We start from the raw sequence: 15,350 nt of genomic DNA, 5'->3' as shown, positions 1-15,350 counted from the left end.
GGGCAGGACCACGGCCAGGAGGGGGCCTAGCGTGGTCAGTGGGGGCTGGGCAAGGGGACTGGGCGTCTGCGCTGGGCCCTGAGCTGGAGGGGGGGAAGACAGCCGGGGCAGACTGCCGGGGGTGGGCGCTCGGGAACAAGCTGCACAGGGCTGGGCAGCCCTCCTGCGCATCGTGGTGCACATCGTGGTGCCGCGGGTTAGGACTGATCTCGAGGGGCCCGGGGACGCTCAGAGCTGGGTTTCTCCAGCCAGGAGCCCCTCAGGAAGGAGTAACAGGGACCCAGACTCCCAGTGAGCAGCAAGGTTTTATTTATAATAATGTTACTTCAATAAATACAAACATAAGGCCAGACATAAGCTGATGCTTCTGGCTCTCGTAAACTATAAAATATCAGTAAAATTACAAATTAGAGAGAGAAGCCTGCAAAACAGATAGAATTCAGATAAACAACATAATTAAATGTATGGTTAATTTAACACGAGGTATGACTTTTTAATTGTGGTAAAATATATATAACATAAACTTTACCCTTTAAGCAGTTTTTAAGAGCCACTGAGTGCACTCACCATGTTGTGCACCCACCCCCGCCATGTGTCTCCGGAACGCTGCCGTCTCCTCGGATAGCTCCGTCTCATGAAACAACATGTTTTGCTGAAACAGTGTGGCTGCCTTGTGCCTACAGTGCGTCCTCAGGCCGTTCGGGAGGTGGGGAAGCACTCAATGGCCCACCAGGTTTCTCCATTCAAGCCACCTAGGACAGCTTCCTCCATGTCACGTGGCTTTCGCTCGATGAGGACACCGTTCATGCCCTGAATGGGCCTGGCTCTTTGGTGACAATTGATGTGGTTGCTGTACACTCTCGCCAGCGTCTCAACTTCTGACTTAAGAAACGGAGGGCTCCTTTGACGGAAATGGATTTCACGTGCAAGGGTTCCCTGTGAGAGAGAAGCGCTCCTGTGTGTCAGCAGATGTAGGGTGGCGGGGCATCTTTGCACAGGCACACAGGACCCCCAGGCCACTCGTCCCTCTGCTTCCAGACACAACACACACAGGAATCCTGTGGTCAGTGAGCAGTCAGCACGATGACTCAGAACAGCTATCGTGGAAATAAAAAGACAGAGCTCAACAGCATGTGGAGAGCACCTGCGGTTTCTGAGTGCAGTGGGGGTCTGCAGCGGGACTCGGTTTGTTTCTGGCCGCGGATGGGGGCGCTGGAAGGGGCAGGGAGGGCAGAGGCGGGGTTGTCCTGAGGAAGGGTGAGGCTCCGTTGGGGGTGGGGCAGGAGAGGCGTGGAAAGGAGAGCCTGTGGGGTCGTTGAGAGCTGGTGCTGTCGCGGCAGCCGGGTGGACTGTGGAGCTGGGCTGGAACTGGGCACGGGGTGTGGAGGGAGGCTGAGCTGCGGTGTGCGCTGGGCAGAGTAACGCCCGCCCCCAGGGTGCCGGCGTCCAGTCCCCAGAACCCGTGCATGCGTTCCCCTGCGTAGCAAAGGAGCTGACCCAAGCTAGCTGACAACAGGGGTCTGGGGGCCTCAGAGAGACGCGGTTGGCACCAGGGACAGTGCCTGCGCTGCCCTGGGGGCTCAGAGAGAGCTGGCACTGGACTGGTGCTGGGAGAGGGCATGAAGGAGTCTGAGGTGGCGTGGCCAGAGGCAGGAGGAAAACCAGAAGAAAGTTTCACGGGAGAACGGTCAGGAGAAGCATCAAAGGCCCTCGAGGGTGAGCAAGACAGAGCCAAGCGCCCAATGGGCTGGGCCACCTGTGACTTTCCAAGTGTGGGTAGGGGAGTGGTCTGGGGGCGCTGGGGAGGAAGATGCAGCGGATGAGGATCGAGGTGAGTGAGTGGGGAGAGGAGGGGACGGAGGCGGCCTGCCACGACCCACGCTCCCAACGCAAGAGCCCAGAGCGGTGTGACGCGGGGCACCTTGCAGGGGCCAGAAGCCTAGGGAGCCAACCCTCGTTTCAGGAAACGCTTGATCAAGTTCCCTTCATCGGCCTGGAATGTCCTGCGAGCACATACACTTGGATGGGGAGCAAAGCGTGGCTCTCGACTTGAGCTTTCAAGCAAACCGTGCGAATTGTGTGCACCTTCATCAGAAATGGAAATTTTACATGACTACAAAAAAAAAAAAAACAAAAACACCAGGAACATGGATGATTTTTTGGTAAAGTTGCCATGAGAAATCCTTGTCTGAAAATCGTAGCAGCCCCCTAGCTGGAGGGGGCGTCACTGACTCCATGCCAGAGGTCACAGCTCTGCTGAGACGTCAGTCCGATCCGTCCCAGGAAAGGTTATGAAGATCCTGAACACCTGCTGCCCTGACACAGGCTCACGTCCACGGCAGGGAAGATGCCGGCGTCACAGCTGGGTTCAGGCATGACGGTGAAAAGTGACCTCTCAGGACCAGAGGCCAAAGGCCAGGCTCGAGGGCAGGGAGACCCTGGGCTCGGGGTGAAACGCCGCTGCCAACCTTTAAGGCACCTGAGAAGCAGGTCCCACGGACATGGGCAAGCACTTTTTTATCTGATGGCCCCTATGAAGGTGACGGAGCCACTAAGGGGCAGGGCCAGGATTCGAACCCAGGTCAGACTGGAAGGCCTGCCCCCTAGACACACTGCCTACCGGACCATCCAGGCCACACCTACGACTGCCTCTGGCAGACGAGAACAGACACGTCACAGAAAACGTGGACAGGACACAAAGTGCCAAGACCTCTCTCATCGGGAAGCCATCGTTCTCCATGCCTGCTCTTTGCGCCCTGAGCACCCACGGGAGTGTCTGTGCCTTCTCCACGCCTTTCCTTCAGTTTCGCAGAGCTGTACAGGCTCTGTGCTTCCCGGGGGCAGGCTGCCTGTCTTGCTCAGTGAAGCCTGAGCATTGGCACACGGTCAGCGATGGGGGACACCTCCTGGCCACTGCTGGGGCCTGGCTGGACCAACAGAGGCTTCTCTCTGGCTGTGAGCCCCCGTCTCCAGGGGGCAGTTTCTGGTGCAAGTTCACATGTCACCACGCTCTACAGCCCCAGAGCGCAGGCCCCCGCCGGGCCCTGGGAGCGGCCAGCACGTGGGCCCAGCGAGCAGGACGGAGAGGACTCGCTCACCCAGCACCTTTGCTGCATGTTGGAGCGCAGACCTGTGCCTCGGGCCGGGTACCATCAGGTCACACAGCAGGCAGAGTGAGGCTGCTCCAGAGCCCCTGCTCCCTCCCCACAGACAGGAGCGGCTCTTCCGGGGAGGCAGGGCCTCACCGGAGGCAGGACTGAGAGGGGCCACAGGGGGAAGCCATGGCAGAGATGGGGACGAGCCCTGCCTGGTGCTTAGTCATCCCGTGTCATCAAAGCCTCTATCAGGACACCTGGTGTGAAGGGGGGTCGGGGCTCCTTCCAGGGGTGAGATGCACGGGGACACGAGGGGTGGATGTCAGCATGTCACATTTCAGTAGTTTATGCCATAAACCAGAAGGGAATGGCAGACCCTCTGAAATCGGCCTCTGTTCAAGAAACACAGACACGTTTCCCAGAAAACCAACTTCCCAAAGCTCCCCATTAGCCCAGCCACTCGTGCTTACGGTCGGCGATGACGGGCCTGTCACCCGCAGAACCAGCCCTGGCCTGGGGCTTGAAGAGGCAGGTGCCGCTGCAGGCCGGAAGGTCTGTTGCGAAACACTGGGCAGGCCACGCCCTTACGGGACGGGAACTGCTCGGCTCCCTGGCAGCACCCAGACTTGCGCTGAACTGGTTAACACTGTGTTCCCTGCCAGGCTTCCAGGGTCAACAGGGCAGGCCCACTTCTGTCTTGTTTAGGGCTATGGCCTCAGCTCCTGGCACAGCAAGTACCTGCTGAAGGGGTGTGTTCGGGGGGCCTCAAATGCCAGGCCCACAGCTTAGTGGGGACAGTGTTGCTAGGATCTGAGCAGCCCAAGGTCAAGGCAGCAAGGCATGCCATCATATGCGGCTTTCCCAAGGTCACAGCTGGAAGACCTGGCTAAGAGGCGGCCACTTGGCTCTCTGAGCCTCTTGGAGGCAGGCAGGGCCACAGCCGGTGGCAGAAGGCTTCCGGGGACCTCAGTACGCTGAGGGTGAACACTCCCCTCGTCAGTGGTCCGTGGGGCTGCTGTGAAGTCCAGGCGGCCTATCGAGAGGCTGAGCAAACGGCGGGCCGCCAGGGATCCCGAAATCGGTGTGAGGCGCTGCTGAGACGACGCGAAATGAGATCCAGAGGAATGGAAAAGTCTTTGTTTTGTAACACAGGTTTCCACCGTAAAGGCATTTAAAAGGGTTCCCTGAGAAGCAGCAAGATTACTTTTTAAAATCACAGGATCCAGCCCCCTTCCCAATTCTGTTATCAGAAACATAGAGCTTTTGATACAAAATAGTAACAAACTGTGGGATCACAGGAATCATCAAAAAATGATTCGAAGAACATTGGCAGAGTGCTGACTGTGCGCCCACCACGCCTGCGCACCTCCCGGGAGCCACGGCTCAGTGTTCCTCACACCCTGACTGTCCTACTCTGCGACCCCCAAGGACACTCCACTCCACGAGGGCCACACGCTGGAGCACCCTCACCGCCCGCCCTGGTTCAGTCTACACTGAAAGCCACAAAGCCTGAAGCCAACTGCAGGGGCAGAACGACCCGCTGGAGAGCAGCGTGGGCTCTGGAGGTGGACAGCGCCGGCCCCGCCCCCGCCTCCCCCTCACCGACCTTCCTCCAGCTCCTAACTGAGCTCGTTTCCACACCCATAGAATACTAACAGTAACCATCACCAGCTTTTACAGATCCCTTCTCTGTGCCGGATACGGCTCCAAAACTTCCTCCTGTGGGGAGGTGTTTCATGGGGACCAGTCTCCCTCGCAGGGGCGACGGAGAGGAGTCCACGGACGCATCTGCACAGCGTCCGCAGCCCCACCTGGCACAGAGCAAGCACTCGGCCAATGGCAGCCTGGGCTCGGAAGGCTGCCTGGGGCTCCGCGGGCGCCGGCCGCTCAGCCTGGCTCACTGCTAGGTCTACACAGCCCCGCACGTGGAAGGCACTTGGTCAACCTGCACGGAGGGAGCCAACGTCCACACGGCGCAGATGCCCTTGGTCCCCTGGAGAAGAGCAGCTGGATCATCATTGGGCTCCTGAGGTGGGTGCGTCTGAGCCCCATGACATCATGGACACGGTGCTGCCAGCATTCTCGTCCTGGTCCCGGAGGCCCCGGGCCTGCTGATCGTCCTCGATGAGGTCCGCCACCAGGTTCAGCCGGCAGGCCCTGAGCGCCCCCACCAGGTGGGCCACGGCGGCGTCCTCCCTGTTGGCGTTCCTCCAGACTCTCAGCGACTCCCGCAGCTGTTCCGTCAGGTTCCGAGGGTACTTCTCCTCGATGGCGTCGATCTTGGCGTCAGACACTTTCAGCCGACGAGCCAGCCTTTTCCAGTCCTTCCCCACGTTGTCACAGATGATGTCAAACGCTGCCCGCAGGTCTGGGGAGGGAAAGAACAAAATGACACACCCGAGGTTTGGGAGCTCTGTATGAAGTAACCCCACACTCCCCGATGGGCTTCTGGGTGCTGACCCAAGTGTGGGTGCACGAGAGGTCCTCTGGCAGAGGCTGAGGTCGCCCAGTAGCAGAGGGGCCGGGAAAGTCACAGAAAGCCCAAGACGGCCTTCAAGCCTGCCCCAGCCAACCCTGCCCGAAAACACTACCCAAGACGTGTGGCCTGCTGAAGGCTTGATGGCCAGGTGGGTGTCGTGGGGCTGCCTGCTTAAGACGGGGGACTGGGGAAAGGGCCGGGAAGGTCACGAGGAAGGAAACGGGGCTGCTCTCGCAACCCACCCTGCAGTGGGCTGAACGGTGGTCCCTAAAAAGACGTGTCTTTGTCAAATCCCTGGCACTGTGAACGTTAACTTCTTTGGAAAAGGGTCTTTGCAGATGTGGTGAAATTGAGAATCTCGACATGAGGGGATCATCCTGGAGCATCCAGACCGGCCCGAAACCCAGTGACAAGTTTACAAGACATACACAGAGGAGGCCATGTGGCTACAAGCCCAGGGACACCTGGAGCCCTGGGAGAGGCGGGAAGGACCCTCCCATGGAGCCTCTGGAGGGAGCGTGGCCCTGAGACACCTTGATTTCTGACTTCTGGCTCCAGAACTGTAGGGGTATCAATTTCTGTCACCTTTAGCCACATGGTTTGTGGTAATTTCTATGACAGCCCCAGGACACAATACACAACCCAATCTTTATTCTGGAAGCTGCTGTGACTGACCATCAGGCTTTTTGTCCCTGGTGACCACGAACTCATCTGCTGAAAAGCCACTACTGAGACCAGCAAGCCGGGCACTACAGACCATAAAAGGCTGTTTCTGGAATGGAGGGAGAGGTGCAAGGAGGACAGGGTGCTGCTTGGAGGGCTCCTGCAAACCCGCATCTCCAGCTACAAACCCGAGACACCTTCCGCCGGTGGGCCAACTGTTCCAGCCCCGACGGCCCCGTGTCACTTCAACCATTTGTACAGGGGAGGAAACCGAGGCACAGAGAAGGGAAGTGATTTTCCTGAGGTCACAGAGCGAGACAAGGGCAGAGCCAGGATGTGAAACCATGACAGTGCAGCGCAAAGTCCACTGTTACTCATTATGCAAAGCTGCCTTCTGTAAAAAAGACAGACAGACTGCCCCGTATCGCCCCACCCACACCTGCTGCTATGCTAGCCTGCTGGTGTACTTTCCTCCAACACACAGTAACTACATGAATAAAAACGCATGAACACAGACACACATGTATAAGTCAAAAATGGCATTATCTGTATTTTTTGGACTGCCTTTTAAATGTATTATATCAGCATTCTCCCCACCATCGAGGAGCCTTGAAAACATAATTATTCTAAGTCCTGTTCTGCTTGTGTAGCACCGCGTGTGTGTATGTGCGTAAGATCTGAACCTGACTGCTTTCAGGCAGAGCTGTGCTGCTCAGCTCGCCACCAATACGCACCAGTCTTCACGGAGTGATAGCTCTGGGATCCTTTTTTGGTTCAGTGACTGAATGACCAATCCCAGGTCACAGCTCCAAGCCTGGAAGGGGTGTCCCCAAAGCACTCCCCAACCCTTCTCCCCCTCGAGACTCTGAGGACATAGGGATGTGGCTGAGAAACCCTGCTGTTCTCAGGTCTCACTTTTACTCCCGCAAGCCTGTGCAAGCCACAGGTGAGGGTGGCGACGGGAGGTGCCTGCGAGCAGGGTAGGAAGCCACTACAGTATGGACTTGATCAGAGAGGCAGTGCAGAGGCTAATGCCAGGCCCCCCCCACCCCCCCACCCCACGGAGGCCAGACTGGCTCCGTTAGTTATTCGCTGTGCATCTTGGGCAAGTCACTTAACCTCTCTCTGAGCCACAGCCACCCCCCCCCCACCTCCACCCCACCTTCCCTGCCGACTCCTCCCGACCCAGAGTAACTTTCTAATCTCCCTGGAAGGAGCTAATCGACTTAACGTTTCTGAGCTTTGGTTCTCCCATCTGCAAAGTGGGCACGTCACCCTCTCCCCGGACTGTTTAGAGAAAATACACAAACCAAATCTGGTAAAGGTTAGGTGACGGGCAGACTCGAAACAGGTACTGCTGGGAAAACTGGCCCTGCCTCCCCCGGCCCCAGGCCCCATTTCCAGTCCCCCACCCGCTGGCCTCCCAGTCCCCTTCCCCAGTCCCAGGCCCCTTCCTCAGGCCCTGTACCCAGTCGGCTGCCTGCTCTCCCCGAAGACCCTTCCCTAGTCCCTGCCCCATTCCCTAGGCTCTTTTCCCAGTCCCCTGCCCGCTCGCTCCCCAGCCCCCATTCCCTGCGCACCGTCCCTGTCCCCAGCCCCCTTCCCTAAGCCCCGATCCCAGTCCCCGCCCGCTCGCCCCCCAGCCCCCATTCCCTGCGCACCGTCCCTCGTCCCCAGCCCCCTTCCCTAAGCCCCGATCCCAGTCCCAGCCCGCTCGCCCCCCAGCCCCCATTCCCTGCGCACCGTCCCTGTCCCCAGCCCCCTTCCCTAAGCCCCGATCCCAGTCCCCGCCCGCTCGCCCCCCAGCCCCCATTCCCTGCGCACCGTCCCTGTCCCCAGCCCCCTTCCCTAGGCCCCGCCCCCAGTCCCAGCCCGCTCGCCCCCCAGTCCCCGTCCCCCGCCCCCAGCCCCCTTCCCAGTGCCCGTCCCCTGCTCCCAGCCGCGGTTTCAGCCCCTAGTCCCCGGCCCCCGCCCCGCGCCCACCTTGCTCCTCCGGCGAGGCCCCGCCCGCCGCCCCCGCCTCGTAGTCGTCCAGGCGGCGCAGCAGGTCGTGGCGCCGCAGGGAGGCGAGCAGCTCGCGCAGCAGCACCGTGTGCTCGGGGTCCAGCTCGTTCTGCTCGAGCAGCACGGAGAAGAGGTCCAGGCCGCTCTGCACCCGCTCGAGTTTCCTCTTGCCCACGCGGCCCTGGCACAGGAACTTGAGCTCGGTCAACTCGCTGCTCGACAGGCCGGCCGACACCGAGTGCAGCAGCACCAGGAACGGATCCATGGCGGCCACTCCCCGGCCGCCGCCGCGCCCGCAGCTTCCTCGTCCAGCGCCCGGCGTCCGGCGCCACCACCGGAAATGCGCTGCGGGACCCTACGCCCACCGTCTCGCGAGAACTCCGGGATCCGCGCATGCGCCCCGAGGCTGAACGTAGCCGTTTCCGCCCGGCGGGCGCGCTGGCAGAGGCCGCCCCAGACCCACTGCGAGAGCCTCTGCGCCTGCGCCCTGCGGGCCTGCTCTCGCCAGGTGGGACCCGCGACCCCCGGCGCGGAGTGGGAGGGCGCGCCCGGGTTTCCTGCGGCGTGGGGCGCCGCGGATGCCGACGATAAAAGCATTTATTTGTTAACGTTCGTGAAAATGCGTGTCCTTTAGTGCCCCCCTGGGCATCTGTGCGCGGAAAAGGCTGTTCAGAGGTTCCTTGAGGCTTTAACGTTCAATAAAATAAAGTCATAGCCGTTTATGCTTTTCAGTGCTTTTTAGCGTGTGTCGAGCGCCTACCGTGTGCCAGGCAGGAGGTGCTGGGCTGGGTTCAGATTCGGGAACAAAGCCCGGAAGGTCCTCGCCGGCCCGGAGCTGACGTCATCAGTGCACAAGCTGACGTAGTACAGATCAGAGAGGGCGGGGGGCCGAGTGAAGGCGAGCGAGCGAGCGGGGCAAAGGGCAGGAGGGTGGAGGGTGGAGGGCGGAGGGTGGGGGGTGGGGAGGAGGGGCGCTGCACGTTTCGGGGGTGGTTACCGGCAGGCCGCCTCGTGCGGGTGCAGGTGCGGGTGCAGGTGCGGGTGCCGGGGGTGAAGGGCCAGGTGTGTGGGTGTGGGAGGAAGAGTGCTGGGGGCGGGGCCACAGCAAGAGCAGAGGCTCAGGTGAAAGTCGAGGTTCTAGGAGCCGCCGGGGACCAGCGGGTCTGGAGCAGAGTGGGGGAGGCAGGGGGAGGTCAAGGAGGGGAGGGGGTGGATTAGGAGGGGCCTCATGGGCCAGGTAAGAACCCGGCTTTAATGCCCCTGAGATGCCCCTGGAGAGTGTGAGTGGAGGAGTGAAGCCATCTGAGTTACCTTAAAAAAAAAATATATATATATATACACTGTATATCTGTTTAATTGAGAGAGAATTCACATTCTATATAATTCACCCTTTTAAAGTGTACAATTCACTGGTTTTTACAATAGTCTTAAGGTTGGGCAACCCTCACCCTGAGCTAATTTTAGAACATTTTCATCTCCCCAAGTGGAAACCTGGTACCCATGAGCAGTGGCTTCCTTCTCCCTTCCTCCCCTTGGCCCCTGGCAACCACTAATTTACTTTCTGTCTCTTTGGGTTTGACTCTTCCGGACGGTTCATAGAAATGGAACCATACGCTATGTGGCCTTTCGTGCTTGATTTTCCTTTTCATGGGCCAGTATTATTCCACTGGGTGGACAGACTGCGTTTGTTTACCCAGTCATCAGCCAATGGACATTTTGGTGGTTTCCACCTTTTTGCTGTTATGAATAATGCTGGTATGAACTCTGAGTTGCATTTTTAAAGAATCACTCTGCCATTCAGTAGAAGCCAGGGACCCCACAATAATCCTGATGAGAGGTGTGGGGTACTTGGACCGAGTGCAGTGGAGAGGGTGAGAAGGGAGCAACCTTCTTTTGATTTTTGGGCGTACGTAAATGAGAGGCGTTGAGGATGCTTGTAAGGTTTGAAGGGTGGAGCCTCCGTCCATTGACTGACCTGGGGAAGGTGTGGGTGGGGTGGGTTTGGGGGAGGACCTATTAGAGATGTTGACTGGACAGTGGGATGCACAGGGCAAGGGCTTGGGACTGACATCTGGGAGGGCAGATGTGAATTTGGGAGTATTCGGCAGTTTGTTGGTGTTTGTGATGGTTAATTTTGTGTGTCAGCCTGACTGGGCAGGGGGCTGCCGGGATAGGTGGTAAAAACATTATTTCTGGCTGTGTCTGTGAGAGCGTTTCTGGAATTAGCATTTGAATTGGTAGACTGAGCGGAGCAGATGGCCCTCCCCGCTGAAGGGGGGGCATCATCCAATTTGTTGAAGGTCCAAATAGAACAAAAAGGCGGAGGAAGGGAGGGAGAATTCGCTCTCTCTGCATGAGCGCCATCGGACCCCCAATTTTTAGCCCCTTGAGCTCAGACTGAACAACACCACTGACTTTCCCGGCTCCGCAGCTGACAGATGGTGACGAGTGGGACTTCTCGGCCTCCATAACCGCATGAGCCAATTCCTAGAACATATCTCCGTGTGTCTATCGACATAGATCCTATGGCTTCTGCTTCTCTGGAGACGGTGGCCCAATGTAGTATTTAGAGCACCCACAGAATGAGCTCACCTATGGAGGGGGAGCAGATAGCAAGAGGACCAACAGCCCAGCCCCAGGAGTGTCCAAGTGTGAGGGAGATGGGGAGGGGCCCCTGAGGGAGGCTGAGAAGGAGCCGCCTGGGGGCGGGAGGTGAACCAAGGAGGGTCCACACACCCCCGTCCGCCTTACCCGCTGTACCGCTTCTTTGTCCCTTGCGGGTGACATCTAACTGACCACGCTCTCTGCTTCCCACTCTGTGGTTTTTGCCGATCTCTCCAGAATGTGAGCACGTTGAGAGCAGGGACTCCGAACACCCAGAACCCTGGCTGACACTTCAGAGCCGCTCGCAAAGGGTTTCTGAGTGAATGAACCTTATACAAGACGTGGCCAATTTGAATCTCTGTTTGGGCAATTATATTGACCTCCGGCCCTCTCCCTCGACGTCTGTGGTTGATCTTTTCATCCTCTTTATGGGGTCTTTCGCAGAGTGAAAGTTTTAACTTTTACAGGTTTATCAGATTTCCCTTTTATGGATTGTGCTTTTGGCATCAAGTCTAAACTCTCTTGGCCTCACCCTGGCTCCCAAAGATTTTCTCTTATTTTTTTCCTAAAAGTTTTGCATTTAAGGCTTCAATCTGTTTTGGGTGAATTTTTGTAGAAGGTGTAAGGTCGAGGTGGAGGTTTTGGTGTTCTTGCCTATAGGTGGCCACTTTCTCCAGCACCGTTTGTTAAAAAAGCTATCCTCCTGTTGGACCATTTTGCACCTTTGTCAAAAATCCGTTGAGGATGTTTGATCCATTTCTGCGTTCTCTGTTCTGTTCCATGGATCTGTGTTTCTAACCCTCCACCAATACCACCCGTTCTTGACGTGTAGCTGTATAGTAAACCTGCATTTGGTCGAGCCATTCTTCCTACTTTATCAAGACGTTCAGCTATTCTAGGGTCTGTGTCTGTCTGTATAAATTCAAAAATAAGCTTGTCTATGGGAAAACAAAGTTGCTAGGATTCTGATAGGAAATGCGTTAAACCTATAGATCAATTTGGGGGGAAGTGACATCTTTACTATGTTGAATCTTCCCATCTATGAACATGGTATGCCTCTCCATCTATTTAGGTCTTTGATTTCTTTTATCAGCATTTAAAAAATTTCAGCATAGAGATCCCGTGCATGGTTTGTTAGGTGCATACATAGTCTTTCGTTTTCTCTGGAGTGATTTTAAATGCTATCACGTTTTAAATTTTGATTTCTGCACGTTCGTTGTTAGATTTTGTGTGTTGATTTTTTTGTCCTGTAACCTTGCTGAATTCATGTGTTGGTTCAAAAGTGTCTTTGTATAGATCCTTTGGGATTTTCTATGTAGACAAGCACGTTATCTGCAAATGCAGATAGATTTATTTTTTACTTTCCAAACTGTATGCCTTTTACTTCTTTTCTTTGCTTTATCGCAGTGACTACAACTTCCAGTGCTATGTTGAATAATCAGAGTGAGAACAGACATCTTTGTCTTGTTCCTGATCTTTATTGTTCCTCCTTAAATGTGACGTTAGCTGTAGGCTTTTTGTTTGTTTGGTAAATGCTCTTTATTAGGTTTAGGTAATGTTTCTTTGCCCCTAACTGGCTGAGAGTTTTTTTTGTTTAAATCATAAATGGGTGCTGAATTTTGTCAAGTGGTTTTTCTGTGTCAGTTGACATGATTATGTAATTTTTCTTTAGCTTGTTGATGTGGTGGATTACATGGGTTCATTGCTGCAAGTTGAAGCAGCCTTGTGTACCTGGAATGCAGCCCACTTGGTTATGGTGTACAATTCTTTTTATATACATTGTTGGATTTGTTTGCTAACATTGTGTTATGGATTTTTGCATTTAAGTTCATAAAAGATTTTTTTTTTTTTTTTGCCGAGGAAGATTTGACCTGAGTGAACATCTGTGCCAATCTTCCTCTATTTTCCATATGGGTGGCTGCCACAGCATGGCTTGATGAGTGGTACTAGGTCCACACCCAGGATCCAAACCTGCAAACCCTGGGCTGTCCAACCGGAGCACACAAACTTCACTACACCACTGGGCCAGCCCCGCCTTTCCTCATTTCTAATGTAAGCATTTAGTTTTATGAATTTTCCTCTCAACCGTGCTTTAGCTGTGTCCCACACCATTTTGATATGTTGTGTTTTCATTTTCATTCATTTCAACGTATTTTTATTTCCTTTGGGACTTTCTCTTTGACCCCTGGGTTATCTGGAAGCGTGTTGTGTAATTTACACGAGTTCACAGATTTTCCTCTTGTCTTTCTGTTGTGGATTTCAAGTTTGATTCCGTCATGGTCAGAGAAAACACTCTGCATGATTTTAATCCTTTTAAACATCAGCTTGTTATTTTGGGGCCCAGTGTGTGGTCTATCTTGGTAAATGTCCCACAGTGCTTGAAAAAAATGGGCATTCTGCTGTCGTTGGGTGGAGTGTTCTGTAGACGTCCAGGGGGTCCTGGAGCCCCCTCAAGCCCTCCTCACCCCTCCAGATGCACTGCTCACAGTTCTGCCCACTGGGAGGATTGCTCTTCACCGCTGTCGTCAGGGGTGTCCTGGAGAGGGGCCTCACGCATGCTGTGCAGAGACACCTGTAAACCAGGTCTGTGTCTTCTTGTCCTCTGTCAACTGACCGTGGGGAACTCCCCATGAGGCCATAGGTGTACAAATATCTATTCGAATCCTTCTTTCAATTCTTTTGTGTATATTCCCAGCAGTGGAGTTGCTGGATCCTATGGTAATTGTATGTTTAATCTTTCGAGAAACCACCAATGTGTCTTTCACAGCTGCTGCACCATTTTGCATTCCTACCAGCAATGTACAAGGGTTCCAATTTTCCCGCATCCTCACCAATTCTTATCGTTTTCTGTTTTTGGATAACAGCCATCCTAATGGGTGTGAAGTGGTGTCTCCCTGTGGTTTTGATTTGCATTTCCCTGATGCACTAGTTACGCTGAGCATCTTTGCCTGGGCTAGTGTCCATTCATGTATCTTCTCCGGAGAAATGTCTATGCAAGGCCTCTGCCCATTTTTAAATTGGGTCGCTTGTCTTTTTGTTGTTGAATTGAAGGGGTTCTTTATATATTCTGGGTATGAACGCCTTATCAGAAATATAATTTGCAAATATTTTCTCCCATTTTGTGAGCTGCTGCTTCACCCTGTTGATTGTGTCCTTGGATGCACAAAAACTTTAAATTTTGATGAAGTCCGGTTTGTGTCTCTTTCACTTAGCATTGACTCTTGAAAAAAAGAAAGAAAAAGCATCTTGTCCTGGTTTCCTGGGTAGAGATTGGCCTTCACCTGTGAGGATGGTGAGCAGTCCGAATCCAGATCCCCAGACCCGTGAGCACGTTGGTTTACATGGCAGAAGTGGCTTTGCAGACGTGGTGAGGATTACAGACTTCAAGGTGAGCAGATCGTCCTGGGTTATCCCGGGGGCCCCAATCTAATCACGAACGCTCGTAAACAGAGGACTAGAGAGACAGCAGTGTCCCCCACTTGCCCCCATTGCTGCCTTGAAGATGGAGGAAGGGTCCAGCCCTGCCGACACCTTGATCTTAGTCCAGGGAAGCCCGTGTCAGACATCTGACCTACAGAACTGTAAGATAATAACGCTGTGTTGTTTTAAAGCCACTAAATTCGTGGTAATTTGCCCCTGGCAGCAAACGGAACGCTCACACAGCCCCCACTATCTGGGTCTTTTCCTCCCCTGGGTGCAGCTTCCAGAGGCAGCCAGCAGAGGGCAGCAGCCACCAACCGGCAAAACCAGGCGACCCGGTTCCGGGGCTGGAAGTGAGGACCCTGTGGGTTGGGGAGGAGGGGAGCCCAGAAGGGAGCAAGAAGGCAGCTTCTGGGGTGCCGTGATGCTCTGGCTACAGAGGGATGTGTTTTTGTGGGAGTTGACTATATACTTAAGACGTACAGTTTTCTGTATGTTATCCCTTGATAAAAATGTGGGGGGAGCGAAGGTAAGGGGGTAGGTGCCGGAGTGAGAGTAAGAATGGATACAGAAGGAAAGGACTCCGCAGAGCGGAGGGAACCAGACCTCAGTATCTACAAGGTCGTCTTTTTCCAGGGCTGCACTCCTGGCAGGCTCCTGGCGGGGGCAGCACACACCAGCCCATCTGAGGAAACTGGGCTAAGATGCGTGGGCTGGTCCAGGTCGGTGTTTCCAGGTGAGAGCTGTATCTGTGCCGCTTGCCCCTCTGCCAAAGGCTGTGTCAGTGAGCAGTGAGGGGCTGCCTCCTGGGGGCGTGTCTGTGGGCCAGAAGGCCTCAGAGCTTGCCTTCCGTGTACCCCTAACCTGCTCTGCCAACACTCTGCAAGCTTGACCCCAAGGTCCACTCAGCTCAAGGGCAGAAAGGCCCAGTGATCAGTCTATTTGCCATCCAGCCATCTGTCTAAATGTCCGTCCATCCAAAGAGCCATCCACCCATCCATCCATCCACCCACCCATCCATCCATCCATCCATCCATCCATCCATCCACCCACCCATCCATCCATCCATCCACCCACCCACCCAT

The 15,350-nt window shown here is 55.1% G+C and overlaps 1 protein-coding gene and 1 long non-coding RNA gene across 2 annotated transcripts; one reads left to right on the top strand and one right to left on the bottom strand.

Moving 5' to 3' along the window:
- Positions 1–286: 286 nt before the first annotated feature.
- Positions 287–9,090, bottom strand: FADD (Fas associated via death domain). Its single transcript, XM_070564388.1, has 2 exons — positions 8,221–9,090; positions 287–5,463 (listed from the first exon to the last, which is right to left on the bottom strand). Exons 1-2 carry the CDS (start codon positions 8,504–8,506, stop codon positions 5,111–5,113), a joined length of 639 nt encoding a protein of 212 aa, XP_070420489.1. The 5' UTR covers positions 8,507–9,090; the 3' UTR covers positions 287–5,110.
- Positions 9,091–12,699: 3,609 nt separating this feature from the next.
- On the top strand, positions 12,700–15,029 carry LOC139074395 (uncharacterized). Its single transcript, XR_011523979.1, has 3 exons — positions 12,700–12,897; positions 14,058–14,233; positions 14,902–15,029. It is a non-coding gene; the product is annotated as an uncharacterized lncRNA (long non-coding RNA).
- The last annotated feature ends 321 nt before the right edge of the window (positions 15,030–15,350 follow it).

This window comes from Equus przewalskii, chromosome 11 (genome assembly GCF_037783145.1).
Source record: "Equus przewalskii isolate Varuska chromosome 11, EquPr2, whole genome shotgun sequence".
NCBI classification, from domain to species: domain Eukaryota; kingdom Metazoa; phylum Chordata; class Mammalia; order Perissodactyla; family Equidae; genus Equus; species Equus przewalskii.
The sequence above is the reverse complement of the archived record's forward strand: the minus strand, read 5'-3'. Positions and strand labels throughout refer to the sequence as shown.

What these genes read in the sequence shown, in the direction of transcription:
- FADD (XM_070564388.1), bottom strand. Translation starts at nt 8,506, where the DNA reads ATGGATCCGTTCCTGGTGCTGCTGCACTCGGTGTCGGCCGGCCTGTCG. An exon ending in GGCCTCGCCGGAGGAGCAAG is followed by an intron (nt 5,464 to 8,220) that starts GTGGGCGCGGGG and finishes TTCCCTCCCCAG; the next exon opens with ACCTGCGGGCAGCGTTTGAC.